Source organism: Lissotriton helveticus, unplaced genomic scaffold, assembly GCF_964261635.1.
Source record: "Lissotriton helveticus unplaced genomic scaffold, aLisHel1.1 SCAFFOLD_461, whole genome shotgun sequence".
NCBI lineage: Eukaryota > Metazoa > Chordata > Amphibia > Caudata > Salamandridae > Lissotriton > Lissotriton helveticus.
The window spans coordinates 88,243-111,692 of NW_027612057.1; the positions used below are offsets into that span (position 1 = coordinate 88,243).

General features: G+C 44.8%; 1 protein-coding gene across 2 annotated transcripts in view; it reads left to right on the top strand.

The window, feature by feature from the left end:
• The window catches only part of LOC144807621 (uncharacterized), a 93,378-nt gene extending 70,392 nt beyond the window's left edge, over positions 1-22,986 (top strand). For both annotated transcript variants that reach the window (XM_078673246.1, XM_078673247.1), the window contains one exon: positions 14,158-22,986. In XM_078673246.1, the coding sequence (XP_078529372.1) occupies positions 15,391-16,248 (858 nt within the window). In that variant the 5' untranslated portion in view covers positions 14,158-15,390 and the 3' untranslated portion in view covers positions 16,249-22,986. The remainder of the gene's footprint in view (positions 1-14,157) is intronic.
• Positions 22,987-23,450: the final 464 nt, after the last annotated feature.

Genomic DNA, 23,450 nt, shown 5'->3' on the forward strand with positions numbered 1-23,450 from the left:
GATCGCCCCTCTAATTATTTCGACCAGCGAAATGGACAATCTGCCCAACAGAATAGGTCTCCACAATATCATGTGGAAGACTATTATGAAGCTAGTGAGGAAGGTCAGCAAAGCGAGTACTAGGACAGCCATGGACAAAGAGAGGGAGTAGTATCAGTTCCAGTAGATCAGAGTGGGCCTTATGTCGCAGTAGCAACATCAGGTATAGTCGAACCGTTTCTGTTGGATACTGGTGCAGCAAAAAGTTCTATCATACATGCGAAACTCCCTGGCGCACCTTTGTCTGGCTCAACAAACGTTTCAGTAGGTTTTTCGGGCGCCCCTGTTCACAACCCTGTTTCTGGTCCTTTGTCTATTTCTGTTGGACCCCGTCAATTGAAAGCACCCCTGATTTTGACGACAGGTTATAACGAAAATCTGCTTGGTTTAGACTTGTTAAAACGCCTGTACGCGACATTGTACTGTTCTCCAGCAGGAGTACAACTTACGTTGGGTAAAAGAATAATCTCTCCGATGTACTTGTCGATGGATGCGCTCCCACCAGAGCTGCGTTCACTCCCTGATACTCTTTGGGCGACTGGTCCTAATGATGTAGGTCTATTGGAAATTCCACCCTATGTAGTAACTTTGAAAGCAAATGTCAAACTTCCACGAATTCCACAATACAGAATCTCTAGTGAAGGTGAGCGTGCGCTCCTACTGATAGTACAAGACCTGATCAAGAAAGACGTTATAGAAGAAACTAGAGGTAATGTCTGTAATAGTCCTGTACTGCCTATTTTGAAACGAACTGACCCTACAAAGCCTCCAGTATATAGGTTCGTAATTGATCTTAGAGAGGTTAATAAAATTGTGATCCCACAGTTTCCTGTGGTACCAGACATTACTGCATTGTTAACGTTGATTCCTGCTACAGCAGCATGGTTTTCGGTTGTCGACTTGAAAAATGCCTTTTTCAGCATTCCGATAGCCGAGGAAAGCAGAGATATCTTCGGTTTCTCTCTAGGAGGACGAAGCTTTAGGTTTAAACGCGCTCCACAAGGCTATTGTGAAAGCCCATCCATTTACAGTCAAGCATTAAAAAGCCAGTTAGATTCCTTCGTACTTCCTCGTGGTTCTGCTTTAGTACAGTATGTCGATGATCTTCTAGTGGCTGCCGATGACAAGGAAACTTGCAAAACAGCTACGATTTCTTTATTGCATCACTTGTCAGATTTGAATCACAAGGTGTCACCTTCAAAAATGCAATACTGCTGCCAAGAAGTGACCTACCTAGGTCATCTCTTGTCAAAGGAGGGAAGAAAGTTGACCCCAGAGAGAATAAAAGCAATTACACAGATGAATGTTCCTAGCACGCAGAGAGAAGTACGTGCCTTTTTAGGTATTACCTCATATTGTAGGCAATGGATCCCAAATTTTTCTCTTTTAGCAAAACCATTGGTAGCCTTGACTGGGAAAGGTGTTCCGAGTCCGGTACCATGGTCTGCTGAATGTCAGCAGAGTTTTTCTGAGTTACGAAATGCACTGTGTTCAGCACCTGTATTGGGTACACCCGACTACAGTAAGCCATTCACGCTCTATGTCCACGAGAGAGAAGGTTGTGCATTGAGTGTTTTGACGCAGAAATTTGGTGATAAACAACGCCCTTGTGCGTATTTCTCATCAACGTTAGATCCGGTAGCCAGAGCGTTGCCTAGTTGCTTGAGAGCTACAGCCGCAGCTGCAGCTTCCATTCGACAATCTGCTGGTTTAGTAATGAACAACATGCTAGTAGTTATGGTTCCTCATGCTGTGGATACACTCATGAACCGAACCAAGACGCAACACCTTACCAGTGCTAGATTATCAGGTTATGAACTGACACTGTTAGCTAGTCATATTCAGATCAAAAGATGCAATGTATTGAATCCAGCAACATTGTTGCCGACTAGCCAAGAGTCGAGTGATTCCGAACCACACGACTGTTGTTTCAGAACTGAGGAAGAAACAAAAGGATGAATTGATCTAAAAAACACTCCGTTGTCAGATCCAGATGGCACGTTGTATGTTGATGGGTCTTGCTTCAAATTGGAGAATGGTGATGTGACTGCTGCTTATGCAGTAACGACCTTGAGTACGATTGTGGAGACTGCAAGAGTGAGTCAGAATTCTGCCCAGGCTGCAGAATTGATCGCGCTAACAAGAGCGTGCGTTTTAGCTAAGGGAAAGAGAGTGAACGTGTTCACAGATAGTCAGTACGCGTTCGGCGTGGCCCATAGTTTTGGCCGTTTGTGGAAAGAAAGAGGTTTCATTACGTCCCATGGGACTAAGATTCAACATGGTCAGCTAGTTAATGACTTGTTGGAATCTCTAACCTGGCCGACTGAAGTTGCGATTGTGAAATGCAGTGCTCATAAAGCAATCACGGATGATGTTGGTCGTGGGAATGCTTTTGCTGATGAGATTGCAAAACAGACAGCTAGAAATATGATGAGTAGAATGTATGTTGCAACGTCTGCAAGATGGATTTCTGAGTCTGGAATGTGTGAGGACACAGTGGAAAGCGTGAAGGAAATTCAGAAAGAGGCGACTGAGGAGGAAAAACTTGCATGGAGAGAGAGCACGGGTAAATTGGACTCGAGTGGGTGTTGGATTGATTTGTCGGAACAACAGCGTTGGATGTTGCCTGATGCGTATGTGCTTGCAGTAGTAACGATGGCACATGGAACAGCGCACATCAGTTCAAAAGGGATTTGTAAGATGTTGGCTCCGGTCTGGAAGAATGACGGGATTAGTAAGTGTGCAGAGAGAGTGGTGAGAAATTGTATGGTATGCTTGATGCATAATCCTGGCAAGGGAATCCCCACACCTGCAGGTCACTTCGCTCCTCCTTCCTGCCCCTTTGAAGTGATCCAGCTAGACTTCATTCACATGGATCGTTGCAATAATCTGAAATACGTCCTAGTGGTAGTTTGTGCTTTCTCCAGATGGATCGAAGCATACCCACTGAAGGACAATACTGCCTTATCCACTGCCAAAATTCTTCTTAAAGAATACTTCCCCAGATACGGAATGCCACGGATTGTATGGTCAGATAACGGAAGTGAGTTCGTAGGGAAAGTTATGCAGAGTGTGTGTGCCGGCCTGGGGATTAGACAGAAATTTCATAGTGCGAATCATCCCCAGTCCGCGGGTTTAGTCGAGGGTTACAATGGCACCCTCAAACTGAAACTTGCTAAGATACAAGCATCCACGGGTTTGTCCTGGCCAGACGCATTGCCTTTGGCTTTGCTATCAACAAGAGCAACCGTACATTCTAGAGTAGGGCTTAGTCCTTATGAAATAGTTTTTGGCCGTCCGGCAAATGTTTGGGGGGTACCTAGACCGAGAGAATTTAAGCAGCTGGAATACCCAATGTTAATTGATTACCTTTTCGACTTGACTGCTAAATTGAGTCTTATTCACCAACAGGTTTTCGATGCATTGCCAAAGCCACCGGAGAGTCCAGGCCATCAGCTGAAACCGGGTGATCAGGTGGTCATCAAAAATTTTGCAAGAACAAAAAATCTTCAGCCCAGATTCATTGGCCCTTTCCAAGTCCTGCTAGCAACGAGAACTGCTATTCGTGTGGCCGGAAGGAAAAATTGGATCCATACGACACATGCTAAACGTGTGCCTCTGCCACTTCCTTACGACAACTGGGTAAAGAAAGGAATCGGTACCTCTGAAACGGAACAAATCCCCAGGTTCATACCTTTCAGCGATGCAGAACTGATCGCGGATTCACCAAATTCTGACTCTCCTCCTGAAACTGCTCTTTTGAACCCTGAACATTTGTCATCCACACCCAATGAACATTTGCCATCTGCACCAAAAGAACATTTGCCATCTGCGAACGTGAACATTGCAACGTCAGCTGAAAATACATTGTTTCCAGATCAGACAGCTCCTGCAAAACTGAGATACAACTTACGTTCTCGCAATATGGACAAATAAAGCAGGAAACTGCCTATTTTCAGATTTGAATTTGCTATACATTGCCTCCAGCCAGGAAGTTTGCTAATACTTTGTATTGTTTCTTTTTATTTTAAAATTGCCTTGCCGTCTGGGTAGCCGTAGGGTCGTGGCTGTGTGCCTAGTTGAATCTGCGGGGGTCAGACACAAGGTCGATCTTTCTGTTAGTTCTGGGAACTCCCAGGGCTGATAGAGGCATTTTCATCTACGTACACATCATCAGTGGTCGCGAACGGTCGTAGAAGATGGAGCTTCCTGAGCTACAACGAGAAAATGTAATTTATGTTCGCAGAAATAGACTGTACAGAATACTTCACAGCAAATGCTTTCTAATGCAATGTGCAGTTACATTTTTAATTGTTTTGATAACGTTGGTGGGTGGAATCATCTTTGGTGTACATTTGATTTTTATGCCAGTAACTACAGTACCTCCCCTTGATCCTACTACTTCTACGGTTTCTTCTATGCATTCTTTTCACTCATTTCCTGAACACGAACAAGCTCGACGCTCAGAATTTATTAACAATACATTTGTACAGCTCTTGCATCAACACCAACTGATAGTTAATACTACAGACTGCTGGGTGTGTGGCTTGATACCTCACACTATGGATAAAGGCATTCCCTATCTAGTCTTGCCTTTTAGCTACAATGGATCATTTCAGGCCTTTCAGACCATTTTTTCATATGCCCTTGAGACCTATCCTCCGCGTCCACCACGGTCCGCTGAATACAACTCAGCCAACAAAGCTTTAGTCCAGGGAATTATTGACATGATTAAAGACGTCGATAATACTCCATCTTATCCTAGAGATGAATTACGGGTGTATTTGAGTTGGAACTCTACAGAGTATCGCCTTAGTTTGGGAGAAAGCAAGCGTAAAAGCTCCACTTCAGTTTGGGTCGTGCCTCACCGAGGTCAGGTCTGTTTGCAAGGAAATGGGAGAAATCTGAGAGCTCAGCTAGGGAGGAGTGAGTGCGTTGAGACTTACGTATTTCCGTCTAACTCCTCCCCTGCCTTTCTGACTGCTAGGGGTACCTACTTCATCTGTCAGGACAGAGCATATACATGGCTGCCTGCTGACTTTTCAGGTTCATGTTATATTGCTCGATTGTTACCCCCGACATACACTGCTTCTTCAGATTATCACAAAACCAGAGTAGCAAGAGGTGTCTTCAGCAAGGAAGATACCGCTGGCCAAGAAGCTGGAGACTTTTTCAAAGGTTTCCTTCCGTTTTGGGGGCCTATGGCCAATAGTAGAAATCTTCGTCAACTAACACGGGTAGTTGAATCTACTATTACAGAAACTGCAGGTGCCCTTAGTAACTTAACAGCTGAGCTTCAGGCGGATCGTCTCATGACGTTGCAGAACCGTATGGTTCTAGACGTAATACTTGCAGATCGAGGTGGGGTATGCAGAATGATCCAATCGAGCTGCTGTGTCTTTATTCCAAATAATGCTCCAACAGTCTATGAAGCAATCTCTAAGCTACACAAGATTTCCGACTCTATACACGTAGATAAGGGAAACTGGTCCTTCATGGAGTGGTTTTGGACTCTGATATCAGCGTGGGGATGGAAGGTTCTGATGGTCATTGGTGTCATCCTAGTATTTCTGTTCTCGTGCTGTCTTATTATCCAATGTGGTCCCGCTCTGTGTAGTCTCTGTGCTGCAACCTGTTTCAGAAAACCACCTGCATTAGGAGAAAAGGCACGAGACAGGATGATGATACAACAACATGTCACTGACCTAATGGGCATAGAATTAGACTCTGACTCTGATATAGACTAAGTAATTGCCTATGTAAGGGCAAAAGGAGGGTCTGAGGTTCCGTGACGATTTTACTCGTGTTTATAACATTGTCGTAAATACGTAATTTTGGTATCAGTAGACCGCAAATGATCCATTTAGTATATCCTGGTGTTTTCGCTATGCTACGAACAAGAGCACTCCTGTTACCAACACATTTGTGATTTACCCATGACATCCATCTTGGAACACGGAAGCCATTTTGTATTCCTTGCCCTCACATAGTCAATGGACACGCAATGATCTCTTTTTATTTAAGGACACGTAGGCCTTAACCGGCGATTCACCTTGCTAGTGACACGTGCACCTTAGGCCAGCAACGCTGTAGCAGCATGACTCGGCAAGAACTGCCTCCCCAGCCTGAGGCCAGTCCTGCTATACTGGTTCTTGTGTTCGTTGGCTTGATCATGATTAGGCGGCCGAAGCTGGTAACCGTGCCCATTTACGACCCACAAACATTTCTTATCCTACTGTTCTATCTTCTGCACCTGGCTCTGCTCCTTTCCTTCTGGGCCTTTATTAGGGGGAGGTAACGAAATTTACGATGAGGCGGTCCGGGTCTTGAATGAAGAATTGACATGGGATTATGATGGACTAGTGGAAACCCCTCATTCGTAATGTTTTGACATCAGATACTGTTGACGATTCCTGTGCAACGCCAAATATTTATTGTTTAAGACACGAATGTTTAGAACTGTGGTAACATGTAAAGAATTTGCCTGAAGCCCAATATTTAGTATATAAGGAACAACCCTCTTTGTACAAATTGAACAGGCTCCTAGATACTGCCCATGTGTAGTTTCTGTGACTTCTGTGTCCCTGCAGTAATAAACCTTTGGTCTTTGACGCCACCATCGAGAAGCCCGTGTTTCTGTTTGTTTGTGCACCGAGACAGGTGGAACTCCGGGGTCTTCGGGTGTTATCCCTGACACCTCTGGACGGAACCAAAAAGTCCAGAACTCCACCAGTGAGGGGAAGCATCGCGCATCATATGGAAGAGTGGCATACCATTGCAAAAGATCGCTGGGTGTTAGCTACACTTCAGAATGGATACTGTCTTAATTTCCAACAACGGCCTACACCCGTTCCTCCAATGCCAACATCAAGTCATCAGCTGAAACTTCTGAAAAAAGAAGTGGCTATCCTTCTCGAAAAGTCGGATATCGAGAGGGTGCCAATCTCTCAAAGGGGGAAAGGAGTGTATTCTTGATATTTTCTAGTCAGGAAAAAGGGCCAGAAAGCAGAATACAGACCCATTCTAGACTTGAGAACACTCAATCTGTATGTCAAGAAAGAGAGGTTTTGCATGTTGGCGCTTCATCAAATATATCCGCATCTCACGAGAGGAGATTGGATGTGTTCGCTGGACCTACAAGATGCATATTTTCATGTGCCGATCGCTCACAATCACAGAAGATTGCTTCGGTTCCGGTTGGGGACCTCTCACTTCCAGTTCAAAGTCATCCCGTTCGGGTTGAAGTCAGCACCTCGAGTGTTCACGAAGTGTGTCGCAGTGGTAGAGGCCGCTCTACGCCGCAGGGATGTCTTCGTGTACCCATACCTGGATGACTGGCCGTTGAAAGGTCCTTCCCCAGACAGTGTAAGAAATCAATTTCTGAGCTGCATCGACCTCTGCCACCGTTGGCTCTGCATGTGAACTTCAACAAGCCAATCTCACAGCCTACTCAGAAGATACATTTCCTAGGAGCTCTGCTAGACTCCGAGGTAGGAAAAGTGTTTCCTTCGGAGAAGAGACAGTGTTCCATAGTTCAGAAGTGTCAACTGGTGCTTCGCAGCAAGGACCTAAAGGTGCGAAGGATTGCCTCCCTGCTAGGGTCGATGGCATCCTGCATTTTCCTGGTCCCGAATGCCAGACTACGAATACGTCCTCTTCAGCAGGATCTGGAGGACAAGTGGGACCAACAGTCAGCATGCTGGGATGACAAAATCACACTGTCAGACGCAGCGCGGGCATCCATTCCTTGGTGGGCAAAGAAGAAAAATATGCAGGTCGGAATTCTGTTCCATCAAACTCCTCCTGCCCAGACGTTAATCACAGATGCATCTTTGCAAGGATGGGGAGCACACATGGGTCATCTCCAAATGCAAGGTCTGTGGTCCCTCAAAGAGCGTACTTACCACATCAACATGCTGGAGTTGAGGGCAGTCCACTTCGCCCTCAAAGCGTTCCTTCCCTCGATTCAGGACTCGTCCGTGTTAGTACAGACGGACCCCACCATCACAATGTACTACCTGAACAAGCAGGGAGGTACACGCTCACGGGCTCTTTAGCTGGAGGCCCAAAACATTTGGCATTGGCTCCTGGCTCGCAATCTATCAATCACAGCAGTCCACCTCCCAGGAGAACAGAATGTGACGGCGAACGCTCTAAGCCGGCATTTCGAAGACAGAGAAGACTGGGTTCTTAACGACAAGGTTGTCGAAGACATCTTCCAGTCTTGGGGTCGTCCCACCATAGATCGTTTCGCGGACGACGAAAACACCAAATGCCGAGACTTCACCTCAAGATTCTACCGCCCAGGGTCGAAAGGGAATGCCCTTTTGATAAACTGATCAGGTGAATTTGTGTACGTCTTTCCACTCCTTCCGCTGATCCCGAAGGTGGGGAGCAAGCTGACGAACTCGTACACAGCGATGAGCCTCATCGCCCCGATTGGCCGAGACAATGGTGGTACACGGACTTTCTCCCTCTGTCAGTGAGCCCGCAAAGGAAGCTGCCATGCAGGCCCGACCTGCTATCCAAGATGAAAGGGAGGATTCATCATCCCAACCTTCCGTCACTGAGCTTGGCAGCATGGCTCCTGAGGTCATACAATACGGCCACCTAGGACTTCTGCAAGACTGCATGTCCATATTAAAAGAGGCACGGCGTCCTTCCACAAGACATTCTTATGCATGCAAGTGGAAGCGCTTCTATATGTGGTGTATGCAGAACGACTTATTGTATCTGGCTAAAGCTGGGTTGAAGTTTAATTCTATTAAAGTGCATTTGGCTGCGATAACAGCTTATAGGCGATCACCTTCCCAACCTTCTTTTCTTCCAGTTGCAAGCTGTGAAGGATTTTCTGCAGGAGTTCGAAAAGGTTTATCCCCCAGTGCAACCTCCGTCACCCCCCAGGGAGGTGAACCTGGTGCTATCAAAATTGTTGGGTCCACCTTTTGAACCCATTTATAAAGCAACTTTGCAGCATATTTCGTGGAAGGCTGCTTTTTTTGTAGCAATCACGTCGGCTCGCAGGGTGAGCGAAATTCAAGGTCTCTGTGCCAAAGAGCCTTACACAGTGCTCCGTCTGAATAGGGTAGTGTTGAGAACACATCCTTCTTTTCTACCTAAGGTGGTGTAAAATTTTCATGTAAACCAGACCATCTCTCTACCCACCTTTTTTCCCAATCCCTCCACACCAGCTGAGAGGGCATTGCATTCTTTGGACCTGAAAAGAGTTCTGAAATTTGACCTTGATAAGTCCAAAACTATACGTAAGTCTGATTAGTTATTTGTCAACTATGGGTCGATCAGACCAGGTTATGCAGCCTCGAAACGTTCTATCTCAAGGTGGATAGTTTCTTGTATTAAGCTGGCTTATCAGTTGGCGGAGAAGACCCTGGGTGTTTTTCTCCCAAGGCGCATTCTACCAGAGGGAAAGCGGCTACTGCGGCTTTTCTTAATAATTTGCCTATGTCTGAGATTTGTAAGGCAGCGACCTGAAATGTATATGTAAATGTAAATGTTTTTGTGCTTGTATAGTGCACAGCTACATGCTGTGGGTTTCCCGGCGCTTGTACGAATACCGCAAGGGAACCCTTCCTGGCTTTCCCTGTGAAGTGTCCACTCCTGGGCACCCCCATGTTGCAGACCAGGCATCCCTTGCGTTGTGGGGGCCGTTGTGGAGACTAAGCAAGCTATTGCCCAGAGTTGCACCCTGGGACCCATGATCAGAATAGGCACTGAGGCGAGAATATCCGGTCAGGGGAATTAATGAGCCCGAGACCCGCCGAGGCAGGAATCGAACCCTGGTCCCTGGCCAGAGCTCTGCATCGAGGTCTGCCTGCTCTAACCATTGAGCCACACTTCTCCACCTGAAGGTCCGTCCATACATTTACCAGGCATTATTGTCTAGATTCAGACGCTAGAGCAGGTACCCAAGTAGGCCTTGCGGAATCTGTTTAACAGCCAGCTTGGCTGTTACAATTGTTTTGGTTGGGTCATGTTTCTTCTCATTTGCCTGCTGGTGGTTGGTTGGGCTTGCTATTCTAGTCAGTGCTTATGACTATTGATGAGGATCCCCTGGAAGAGAAGGATAAGTTACTTCCCTGTAATCCTAGTTCTCTTCCAGGGGTATCCTCATCAAAGTCATAAGCAACCCAGCCGCCTCCCCAGGCAAATGAGATATGACTATGTGTTTCTAATTCATTGTTGAGCCCTGTCGTCTGGGTTATGCAAAGAACAACTGACCTCACTGTCACCCCTGAGGCATGATGGGAAGCCAGGGGTCATGGCTGCCTTAAAGGCACGGTGCCAGTTTTATTTGTTGAAAATGGTTTAATTTTCTATGCTTTTGCTTTACAATGCAGCCTATGGGCTAACAATGTCTATTTATTAGCAATTTTCATGATTTATGAGTATTTTGCTCATTAAACCACAGAGTTCAAGGGCCATTTGACCTAATGTGTTTTTTATTTCCTTGCTAATTCAGTACATGTATGAGTAATTACATTGTTTAGCCTCAGTTTTGGGGCTGCATTGGTGTGAGAAAAAATGATATATGTGCATACATATATGAGGAGCTAGTTATATGGGATTTACATATATATTTTTATATTATTTCCAGGGTCCCCGCACGTGGGCGGGAATATTCATTGCTTATGACTTTGATCAGGATACCCCTAGAAGATAACCCCTGGAAGAGAACTCAGGCATCTAAGTCTCTTCCTGAGACACATTTGCCTAAAAAAAATGGGTCTCTCGTAGTCGATGAAGACTTCCGTTGCCACTGCTACGACAACGACTTCTACCTTCTCTTCTCCTCAACCTACAATGATTATGCTGTCGGCGTCCTCTCAGTTGATGTTTGTCATGGTGTCAGTGAAGCCTCGCCCGTCTGCCACCTCCCTCACTTCGTTGTCGACGAAAAAGAGGTATGTCTCCAGTAAGTCGCCGACGGATGCCTCCTCGCCGACGAGACGGTCGATGGCTCTCAAGGCTCTACCTGCTTCGTCAACAGATGCCTCGTCGACGGTTGCCTCAATGACAGCACAGAAGCCTTCCCTTACGTTACTTCGTCGTCGACCGCTGAGTTGTCAGCGGCATCCTTGGTTCCACCTTCAGCTTTGATGTCTCTAATCCCCTTGAACTCTTCAGCAACACTTTTGCCGCCTTCAGGAACGACGGATGTTTCCCTACTTCAACGTAGGAATTCTTCTTTGGATCTATTGCCAATTCAACCATCTCCAAATCTTCCTGTGGAGCTTTTTGACTATGGGGTTGATAAGGAGGATTCGGAAGAGGATGACAGGTTCCGTGCTGCTCGTACTCCTTTGGAGCTTCTTATCAAATGCCAAGATATTGATGATGACCAAGGATATGATTATTACCTTGAGCCTAATACTCAACCACCACTTGAGAATCCAACAGTGCAGATGCCCATGTCTCTCATCTCTAATTTGCAACATATGCTTGATGACTACTCCCGCTGATTTCCTCCCTCGGAGTCGGCCTGATCTGTCCTACAGACGCATCTTCCTCTGCCTTCATTGATCATCGAGCCGCCACCTCTGGTTTCTCCGGTGGCATCAATGTCTCATCACCCGGAGGACGCACACACCACTGATGATGACAGATAAAATGGGGAGTTGGATGATAGAGCCCTCCTTACTGAGTGGGACAATTATCAAATTCAGACTCAGTCACCTACCACTCCAATTCCTGTTGACTCTCCGTCAGCTGACATAGGTGGGTTTCATGTTAATGGACAGGGAGTCCAAGAGATTCCAACTTCCTAGAGTCACCAAGGAATACGACTGTTTCTTGTATGATTCCAAAGATCAGCCACGGAAACAGGTTTGGGCTATCCCGATCATTGACTTAATCTGGCAGGACGGTTTGAAGGTCATGAAAACCCTGCTTCCATTCCTGCAGTCCTGCTACGCCTGGATATGAAGTACAAGGCCCCGGATGATTCCCAGTCTGTCTTATTGGTCAACCAAAGCCAGATTTGGTTATCTCCCAGGCAGCACAACGTCATGCCAGGAATCCCTCGTCTCCATTATCTGCTCCTCCTGATCAAGATGGCAGACACCTTGATTCCATTGGAAAGAAGTTTTCCACCATGGCGGCAACTACTTTCCGGGCGGCTAATTCTCTTGCTATTCTAGGCCAATACGACAGGCAAATGTGGTCAGACATTTCCCCCATTTATTGATGTGCCGCCGTACTGCGGCGTCCCCAGTCCACAGTCCCTGCCCGGTAACGTCGGGTTTTCACTCAGAGCCCCCTCTCTGCCTCCTCCAGCAGTCACCAGTACCTTGTAGTCCGAGGATGTCCTGTGCGCGCAGCCGCGTCCGTTTTGGTTTTCGCCGCCTTTATTCTGTGTCTAGGAGCAGTTCTTGTCGGGTCATCTGTATGCCGGGCCGCCGTGAAACTTTAGTCCCCGGCTTCCGTAGTGCTGTTAGGCCCTGGTTGCACTGTCTCGTAGCCGCTTGAGTTTTAGGAGTCTGGAGTAGCGGATTGCTTCACCGGGAACCAGAAGATCTCCCGTTTTTATACAGCCGTAGCAGCGCCTGCTGAAGTCAGGATTATTGTGCGGATTGTCGGGGAAGGTGCCCTGCAGTCACAGAGCTATGCTAGAACGCGGCTATCTTTCTCGGCCGGTAGCCACGCCGGGAAGTGGTTTTTTATTAGTTTTTTTTCTTTGTTCCTTGTTAGATTCATAATTACTTATCCCAAATTAGGATGAGTTTGTCCACGCTTTTTGGCTATTCCGCATACAACACCTTGGTGGAGCAACCTGGAGAAATTACCGTTACAGAAGGCCGTTGAGTTTTCTTTAGACCTATCTGCTGGCTTAGCAAAGTTGCATCATCTTCTTTTTTTTCTTTATCTCTCTCTCTAAGCTCCGGGGCACTTAGAAGCTGTATCTTTCATTTGGCTTATCTAATAAGAGGAGGAGCTGATTTACATTGATCAATGCACTTTGTCCACCTGTTATAATTCTGTTGAGGCTTTCTGATCCCCTGCATGGGACCAAGTGATGATGTAATTTTTGCCTGTGGACTGTGGAAAAAAAACAAATAATCAACACATTTTTGACATATATCAGGTGGCAGGCCAAGGCTCCTCTGTGCTCTGCAGCAGCCGCCGCACGAGCAGCACTAGCAGCGCCTTAGCACCACGGTGCTGGCAGCGGCCGTTCCTGCCTCCATTGCAGATCCGTAGAACTTAAAGCGCCCGTATAACAAGACACGGGTGAAGCGGGAACCGGTCACAAAACAAACCCTGGCAGTTGTCCCAGACTCCGATCCGCTTGCTCGTCAAATCCTCCTCGGCTCTAATCGATACGCTCTGCACTCAACACCGAATCACAGGCCGACAACAACTCTGAACACCAACAGAGGGAAGAATTGTATGTTTCCCCCAGTTAGTGAAAAAAAAACAGCATATGTCTTGGCTGCTTCTGCTGCACCCAGAGTCTTATGCGTCTTTTCAGTCTAAGGTTTCTGTCTGGAAAAAGATTGTGTCCTGGTTTTCTGCACCCAGTAAATCCAGGTGCAGAAAAACCTAACAACTAATGATCAGGTGGAATAAAATGAACACATGAAAGTACGCCTTAATTTCATTGCCCTTGATTCACACTCTGGACCATAGTTGAGGGATAGGTCTAGGCATAATCCTCACAACGCCCAATAGATTTGCTTGAGGCAGAGGCCAAAACTCAAAAGTCAGGAAACCAGATACAAGTAGGTGGTAACTCAGGGCAGGGGAAAACGCCTGTTGCCCGTGGAGGAGTCATTCCCTTCCCAGAAATCTGCATTACAAATTAATTAATAGTGTATATGTTTTTAATATCTGTTTGGTGCCAGTCCATATGACTTTCATATCTGCCTTTGGGATTCTATGTTGCAACTCCATAGGGTACATGTATCCTTTGTGAGCTTAATAAAATGTTGAAAATTCTACAAAACCTCACTCCAACATCCAAGTACTCTCATGCTACCATTCTACACTCTGCACTGTCTGAAAAACAGCTCAACATTTTCAAAATTCTGCATTGATTTGGCTTGTAAATTATATTTTTGGAAATGTACATGTATTAACTATTTAATTTTAATACTATAGGTGATTGAAATTACGGACGAAGAAAGCAAGATTTAGCACTAAGCAACTGAATGTCAGTGGCATAAGAAGGATTATTTTGAAAAACTGAAGGACATCCAGCATTCTACGTTTAAACAATTTCCAAAAATCTAAGTGTGGCGAGGAAAGTACTATACCTGTAAGTGAAGTCTCTAGTTTTGCATTTCATTAACCCAGAGCAAAGTCATATCTGTGAACACAGCATCAGAAATAATGTAGAAAGACCGCTTCAGCATCCTTATCTGAAATATTATCAGAAAGACAAATTGCCTCAGCATGACAGAATAACGTTCATCTAAAGCATCTTGTAATTCTAGAGAGGAAGCACACACTGCATAAAAGAAAGTTACAATAAAAGGTTTCTTCTGGATACCATCAAAGAAAAGACGCTGAAAGAAGACTCCGAAGCTGACACGTTAACAACCAAAAGATTGGAAAAACACCTTTGTTCAACAACCGTTTTTAACCAGTTACGCAAGTTTGAGACTATCTGCCTCTGGACCTCGACCCACTCTGCTCACTCTGGCGAAAACCTTAAGAATTCACCACTTTATTGTGTTAATGACCATCTCAGATTGTTTCCTTTTTATTGTGTACTGTTCTGTAATTCTATGTAAATCGCCTCAACATTATCTGTTGTGCAGGAATGATATGTAAAACTGTTAAATATAAAAATGGATTAAAGGAGCACCGTTGCGCTATATCTAATGTAAATAAATACTCATCCTCAGAACTACAAACCTTAACCTTACCCCAAACATAGAAAGGATAGAAGGAACTGATGTTCTGCGACTAATCATCCACAATAGTACTCTGCACGCTCTAACGCCCTCAGTTACTGCCATTATACCAGTGCAAAAAGGTACTTATCAGTTTAATCATTAAATATCAGACTAACACCTTATTACTGCATTGCTAAGAACCTATACAAATAGATTTGAGAAAAACGTCAGTCACAAATTAAGTTGCTGCCGGAGAGGCTATTACTTAAAGACTATTATCTGTTAGAAAAATTTCAACAGGTGTTACAGGACTGCTTCACGACATTTTTTGCTCAATTCAAGTGTTGAGAAGATTACACACAATTTCTTTTAGAGATAAGTGCTGAACATTATCTAAACAAGCCCGACTCTAAAATCGAGGCAAAATAACCGAAGTTAGGGAAAAAAGTTACCAAGATACAGCCATAAATCTTATCTCACCGAATTTGTCAGAATGCACACAGGGGAAAACCACTCTCAGTGCAAAGTATGCCAAAAAAGTTTCAGCCGTAAATCTTATCTCACTGAGCATATGAGAATCCACACTGGGGAAAAACCTTATCAGTGCTCTGAATGTCAGAAAAGGTTTAGTATCAAACTGAGTCTATATCGACATGAATTAACCCACTCTGGGGAAAAACGTTATCAGTGCTCTGAATGCCCAAAAAATTTCAACCAAAAATCTCATCTCGCTGAACATATGAGAATCCACTCTGGGGAAAAACCTTACCAGTGCTCTGAATGCCCAAAACATTTCAAACTTAAATCACTTCTAACTGCACATGTGAGATTCCACACTGGGGAAAAACCTTATCAGTGCTCTGAATGCCAGAGATGTTTCAGTGACAAAATGAGACTCACTAAACATACACGGACCCACACTTGGGTAAAACGTTATCGGTGCACTGAATGCGACAAATGTTTCAGTGAAAAAAGCCATCTCACTCAGCATATAAGAATCCACACTGGGGAAAAACCTTATCAGTGCCCTGAATGCCAGATATGTTTCAGTCAAATAAGCCATCTCACTCAGCATATAAGAATCCACACTGGGGTAAAACCTTATCAGTGCCCTGAATGCCAGATATGTTTCAGTCAAAAAAGCAGTCTCACTGAGCATATAAGAATCCACACTGGGGAAAAACCTTATCAGTGCTCCGAATGCCAGGTATGTTTTAGTGTAAAAAGCCGTCTCACTAAGCATATAAGAACCCACACTGGGGAAAAACCTTATCAGTGCTCCGAATGCCAAAAATGTTTCAGACAAAAATCTCATCTCACTGAACATATGAGAATCCACACTGGTGAATAAAATGATCAGTGCTCTAAATGTCAGAAAAGATTCAGAGGTAGAGATGGTTACAAGTGCCATAAGAAAACACACCATCAAAATAATCAGTTCTCCGAATGCCAGAAAAGCATACATTTTAAACTCAATCTCACTCTACATGAGCAGACGCACACAGGGGGAAAACATTACCAATTTCTGTGAATGCCAGAAATTCCTATTTGATAGGCACAGCCTCACTAACCATAAGCGACTCCATACTGATGAGTGCTCTGAATGGCAGAAAAGCTGCAGAAAAAAACGCTATCTCACCATGAGAAACTCCACACTAGAGAAAATCCTTATGCCAAAAAAGGTTGAATCTGAAAGACAGTGTTATGCTTCATGAGAGATCCCACTCTGGGAAAAACCTTATGAGTGCTCGAAATGCAAGCAAAGTTTTGGGTACAAATTACTTCTCACTTGACATGAGCGAACTCACACGGGGGAAAAAAGCCTTATGTGTGTTCTGAATGTAAAAAAATATAAATAAAAAATATTTAAAAATGCTCAAATGTCAGATAAGGTTTAGTCTTGAATACAATGTCATTTCACATGAGGGAATTCACACTGGACTAAAGCCATATACAGGAGGGGAAAGCCAGAACCGTTATACTCAGAAAGGAGATATCACTAAATATGAGAAATACATCCACACCAGGTGAAAAGTAAGGCGTAGCTTGAGTTGCAGAAAAGCTTCTCACAACCTGACTTTACATGAGAGAGCACATATTGTAGTTGCAATAGAATTCATCAAGAAACTCTTGCAGGATAACTTAGGCTGCCCGCATGCAACCTCCAAAGAAATTTCAGGCCTGGAAATATTTTTAATTGCAACAGAATCCACAATTTGAGTATCTGAAAGTTACAAAACTCTCAAGGTCTTTACTTTACACAGAGAAGTGTTAGTGCTTGCAAAAATCAACTAATTGCCCAAAAAAATCACAATAATAATGTCTTAAATTTTACTCCACCCAAAAGGTTTCTACACACCCTTGTTTCTTAACATATGACTGATATCTATTTTTTCATGATAAGATTCAGCCTATGCGGAGTTCCTCAGTGAGGAACTCCGCAAAGTGACTAAAAAACTCTGGCGGTCAACGCGGAGTTCCGCAAGCAGCGGAGTGCGTAAGGGTCATGCAGTTTGTGGTGATTTCATCCCATGTCGGAGGATCATTTGGCCCTTCTCTTCCAGGAAGCTATGGATCTCTTTGTCAAACGCGTCCTTGTGCCAGAAGTAGGTCGGGGTTGCTACTCCCACTACTTCTTGGTACCCAAGAAGGACAAAGGCCTGCATCCTAGCTTAGTCCTCAGGGACATCAACCGCTTTCTCCGAAAGGAGAAGTTCAAGTTGTTAACCTTGGCTCAGGTCTTGTCTGCCTTCGAACCTGGAGATTTGATGGTAGCGTTGGACTTGCAGGACACTTACTTTCACATCCCCGTCTTGCCTGCCCACCGGCATTACCTACGGTTCACGGTAGGCCACATGCATTTTCAGTTTACCACGCTCCCCTTTGACCTTACCAGCCCCCCCCCTCCCCCGGGTGTTCACGAAAGTGATGGTGGTGGTCGCAGCTCATCTGCGCAGATCAGGGGGTTCCAGTCTTCCCCTATCTTGACGACTGGCTGTTGAAGGCCCCCACCTCCAGACTACGACGGGCTTCCTGCATTTGCTGGGGTTCTCAGTTAACGTGCTGAAGTCGCACCTGATTCCATCCGATAAGCTCCTTTTCATCGGATCGGTTCTGGACACAGCACAGTTTTGGGTCTATCCTCCCTAGCAGCAAGTCCAGGATATTGGGGCTATGATACCGATGTTTCAGCCTCCATCCCGGTGTTCGTGCCTCCTGCATCCTGCTGGTGCATCATGCCAGATGGCATATACGTGCTCTGCAGTGGGACCTGAAGTTTCAGTGGGTGCAGCACCAGGGGAATCTTTCCGATGACGTTCAGATTTCGGAGGTGACTGCAAGTCAGTTGCAGTGGTGGTTCACGAACCAGGATTGGGTCAACAGCAGATCCCTCTACCTTCCCCAACCTGAGTTCACAGTAGTGACGAATGCGTCACTCCTGGGTTGGGGCAGCCATATGGGAATGGTGGAGATCAAAGACCTCTGGTCTCTGGCAGAGTCCAGGCACCACATCAACCCTCTGGAGCTCCGGGCGATTCATCTTCAACTGAAGGCATTCCTTCTTTCTGTCAAAGGAAGAGTGGTGCAGGTGTTCACGGACAACACCACCGCCATGTGGTACTGCAACAAACAGGGCAGGGTGGGGTCGTGGACCGTATGTCAAGAGGCTCTTCGCCTTTGGACATGGCTGGAACATCAGGGCATATCTCTGTTAGTTCAACACTTAACAGGTTCACTGAACGCAAGGACGGACAAACTCAGCCGCCAGTGTATAATGGATCAAAATGGCATCTTCACTCGAAGGTCGTGCTAGGTCTCTTTCAGTAGTGGGGAGAGCCTTGGTTAGATCTATTCGCCACTGAAGAGAACGCTCAATGTCAGCAGTTCTGCGTGTTAGAGTTTCCAAAGCGGCTCTCGCTCGGCGACCCTTTTCGTTGCGAGTGGAGTTGCGGCCTCCTGTACCACTTCTGCCAAGATTGCTGAAGAAGATCAAACGCGATCAGTCCCAAGTCTGGTACCCCGAGCTCTTGAGCATGGCCTTCGATCCTATTGTTAACAGATTTCTGAAGTGCATTACTCATCTCTTTCCTCCTTCTCCTTTCGTAATACCCTAGTGGGAGTTGACCTCACTTATCTTATGTGTGCTCCCTTTGAGCGCCTACATAATTGTCCTCTTCGCCTCCTTAGAAGACTAGTTTTTTGCTTGCCATCACCTCTGCTTGCAGGATGAGTGAGCTTCAGGCTTATCTTCCAGACCTCCCTTTCTTGCTGTCCATCCAAACAAAGTGTAAGCCCTCTTTTCTGCCCAAAGTGATAGCCTCTTTCCACATAGGTCTGACCATCAGATTACCTACCTTCTTCCCACCTCTGGTGTGTTTTTCTCTGCCAGGTGCACAACATATAGACTGTTCACACACTTTCTGTAGTATGCTTTGTTCTGGGCAGATAAACTCTAATCCGCACTCTACTTCTATCCTCGTGTTAGTGCAGCCCGATGTAAACAGTAATTGTAATGTATTTAGATTTACATAAAACTTACTACCCCATACGTACTTTGAAGAGCTTTTTCGACGAGTAGCACACTACTCCAGGATCCAAAAATGATTAGTGGTGAATTAGTATAGGGAAATATAAAATGTATATGAGAGCTGGACATGTTGGTCTGTTAGTTGGGTTAAAAAAGATAGTGGACGGATAGAAGAGGGAAGGTTTTGCATTAATATAGCGCTTGCTACCCCTGATGAAGTGTTGAAGTGCTTTTCGGCGAGTAGCATGCTACTCCAGATCCCAACAAGATGAATAGACAGATCAATTATGGTGGGGAGGCTGTTTTATTGTATACACACAACTGTACACAAATTAATAAAATTCCATTGTAAAGTTGTATCCAAGAGGCAAGTATAGTCTCTGATAATAATGTATACAATACTGATAAGTTTTAAGTTGGCTTGCCATCAAGATTGATGCCCCGTAATGTTGATGCAAAGTCATCTGTGCTGGAGTATCTTAGACTCTTGTTGAATTGTACCATCCACCTTGTAGGTACTGCTATTTGTATCATGTCCACGTTGTAGGCAGACACAAACGCCTAAATTGTGCACTATTTATATTAAGCATAATAAGCATAATGTAAGTGAGCAGATGACAGTAAGCACTGTACAAGCTGTATTAGGTGCTTAGAAGTAGAGTGACATAGAGGGCAATAAACACTCACTAAATCTTTTTTAATATTATTAACAGTCCTCATAAGAACATACAATTCAATACGATATACAAATAGCCCATTGGGGAACAGTTCAGGCATCATCTGGGGATTACACATCCGAGAAACACAAGTGTCTTTCATGAATACAAACTGACTACTCCAAGGACTGCACCGTATTATTGACACGGGCGAAAAGGCAAACAAGCAGTCAGGAGGCGCACTGATTGTATACCCCCCACCTGACAGGATGGTGACAGACCCCAACCACCTGCAGGGGAAACGTGCCACCTCACTTATTTTTATTTATTTATTTTATTGAATTTATATTGCGCTCAGCTACCCATAAAGGGTTTCCCGGCGCCAGGGACAGCCTAGAGAAGAGAGATAGGTATTTGCTGAAGCAGGAAAAGCAGAAAACATTTGATCAACTAAAACAGAAACGTTTTTAGCTTTTTGCGAAAAGCCAAAAGATTGGTCTCCGTTTTGAGCGTCAATGGAAGAGCATTCCACATCTTCGGCCCCAAATGGGCAAAAGAGCGACCTCCCATTTTTGTCAAGCGAATTCTAGGAATTACAAAATTTGCTTGATTTGATGACCTAAGGGAACGGTTTGGCTGGTATGGTCGGACAAGATTGTGCAAATATGCAGGAGCAAAACCCTGATGGATCTTAAACATAAGGCACAAAGTTTTAAAAGCTACACGGTCAGCAATTTTTAACCAATGAAGGTCACATAGGGCTTGTGTTGCAGACATTCTGCGAGGAACATTGCACAGAAGGCGGGCAGCTGAGTTCTGCACAACTTGGAGAATATTCATTGTAGCTCTATCAGCTCCCAGATAGAGCACATTGCCGTAGTCGATACGGGACATTACAAGAGCCTGGACAACAGTTCGACGAGTAGACTCAGGCAGCATCCATAGGATCTTCTGCAACCAGCGTAGAGTATTAAAGCAGATTGCAGCGACCTTAGTTGCCTGTTGACGCATCGAGAGTTTCTCGTCGATTAGAAAGCCGAGGTTACGAACAACTGGCACGGGGGTAGGCAGTGGGCCCATAGCTGCCAGATGCTTTACTATGTAAGCAGACTGGTGGTTTACAACTGCGCGTACGTTGGGGCACCACATGTTTTTTCCAGCATAATCTGGTGTGCTCCCCCCTGTGTGGGATGATAGCACCCACTGAAAACTGCACCGTTGTGTAGTCTGGGACAGTGCCCCTTCCATGTAATTCTGAACTGGGCCTTTAAATACGGTACTATTTTGTGTGCCTATTTAATTCAGGTATACAAAGAATGTGGTACTACTTGTATACAAGGGTAGGACAAGGAAGATTGAATTTCTATGGTGGCAGAAATGTTTTTGTCAAAGTGCTTTATGCCCTAAATACTCTCCCGTACCCTGAACATAATGAGATTACGGAGAATACACCTCTGCGTGCCTAATGCTGCCATTTGTATTTCAAGCCCAGTGATTAATGTGGCTTTATCAAGTTTAAAGCCATTAGGCATTCCCGACCTGTCTGATACTTGCATATGGAAAAGATGGGTCATTTGAACCTAAAGATAGATAAACATATTCATAGGTCACGATTTATGTCTGCAACTAATATAAAACTGTAAATTAGGAGAGGTGATAAGTGAGAAGTTAAAGGCAGCCGCTAATCGAGCTGCATTTGTACATAGGCCTTCCTATATTATGATATCTATTCCTGCTTAAGTCTTTAATTGTAATGAATACTTTAATACCCAGGCATGAAGTAATCGTCGAGCTGTTTAGATAATCCACCTGTCTCCCCACTGCATCCTTAACCAGTGGCCTAGCCAGTGTGCCTTGGGCCCGAGGCAAGAAAGGAAATGTGACCTCTGCCGTTTATTTGGACTGTGGAAAACAGCAATAATCATTGTTCTGTGGGCCCCTCAGGCCTCTGTTTGAACTGTGACAAACAGCAGTTATCAGGGTTCAGTGGGCCTTTAAGGCATCTGGGACCTGGTGCCACTGCACCTGCTGCACCAATGGGAAGCTAAGCACCTGTCCTTAACAGCTTCTATTCTAGCACCACTGGAGAACCGAAACAGCCAAGTACTGATCTGGCCATATATGCAGGCATGCAGCCGCCTCTTCCTCTGAAGGGAATTAAGTCGCATGAAAGCAGCATGCGGGAAACAACCATTTTCTGAGGTAAAGTCAACAAACACCTCTTCTGTTCCAACCTGAATCCGTTTAAAACCAGGGACGAAAAAACGGTTCATCGTCATCCCTTGCTTATCAGAAGGGTAAATCAGATTCATCTAACATTACAGTGTCCCACATAACAAATTGTGATTTACAAATTAAAACTAGCATGCATATAGAAAGGGCAGCATTTGGCCAAAATAGCCATTTTCCCTACCCATACTTTTAACACATCTTATACAAAAAATGCTAATTACATTGCCATCCGGAAATAGTCATTAGCGCCTACTCATAACCAAATGCCACTTAGAATTGTCTTTCACTTCAAGCTTTCAAAGGTATATTAATATAAAAGCAGTATTGAATTTTTTGACGTTGTGTACTCTTACCAGAAACGTTTGATTAACCAGTTATTAAGTCACGTCTAGCTTAGTTACTTTACAGTCTTCTTTTTTTTAATAGTAATTATTTCACATTGTTACTGAATATGCATGGCTAAACACTTATAAGGTCCCAAAGGCGAGACCTATTGGCTATGACAATGCTTGTTATTGATTGAGAAACAGTGAAGGTGGGAGGGTGCACAGCCTTTGATAGATTAGTTCAGGGAAGAAACTACAAAGTTCTGGGTGCTCCCCAAAGGGTGGTGTTGTCCGTCTAAACACCAGTAGATATCAATAAAGTTGTGTTTGCAGAACACTGCAAGTACATCCCCACTTGAGGCACTCCGTTATGGGTCACAAAAAATGTGATTCAATGTTCGATTGCGAATATCATTTATTGGGTTCAGTCAATTTTTCTCATGTTATTCCTTCTAGAATTTTTAAACTGATATTGACAACATATCAGAAGACAACGTTAACGTATGAACTTTAAGCTCCAATGCATTTCGGGCATGGGTGCCCTTGGTCACGGAGAGCTGAGGAGGAAGAAAACAAAAACGGATGTGAGGGACTCGATGGTGTGGACGGGTGGGGGAATATACGAGTGCTATGGGTGCATGGGTTCGGTTGACATAAGTAACAGTTGTTTGCACTAGCAATCGAGACAGTGAGCGGACCACCGGCAGACAGCGTCGTTGCGCGCTACGAGTAACTATGAAGTAAGAGTTCGGTATTATATCAAGTAACCGGTAACTTGTGTTTAACTTTTTCGTGATTTAATCTTCACTGG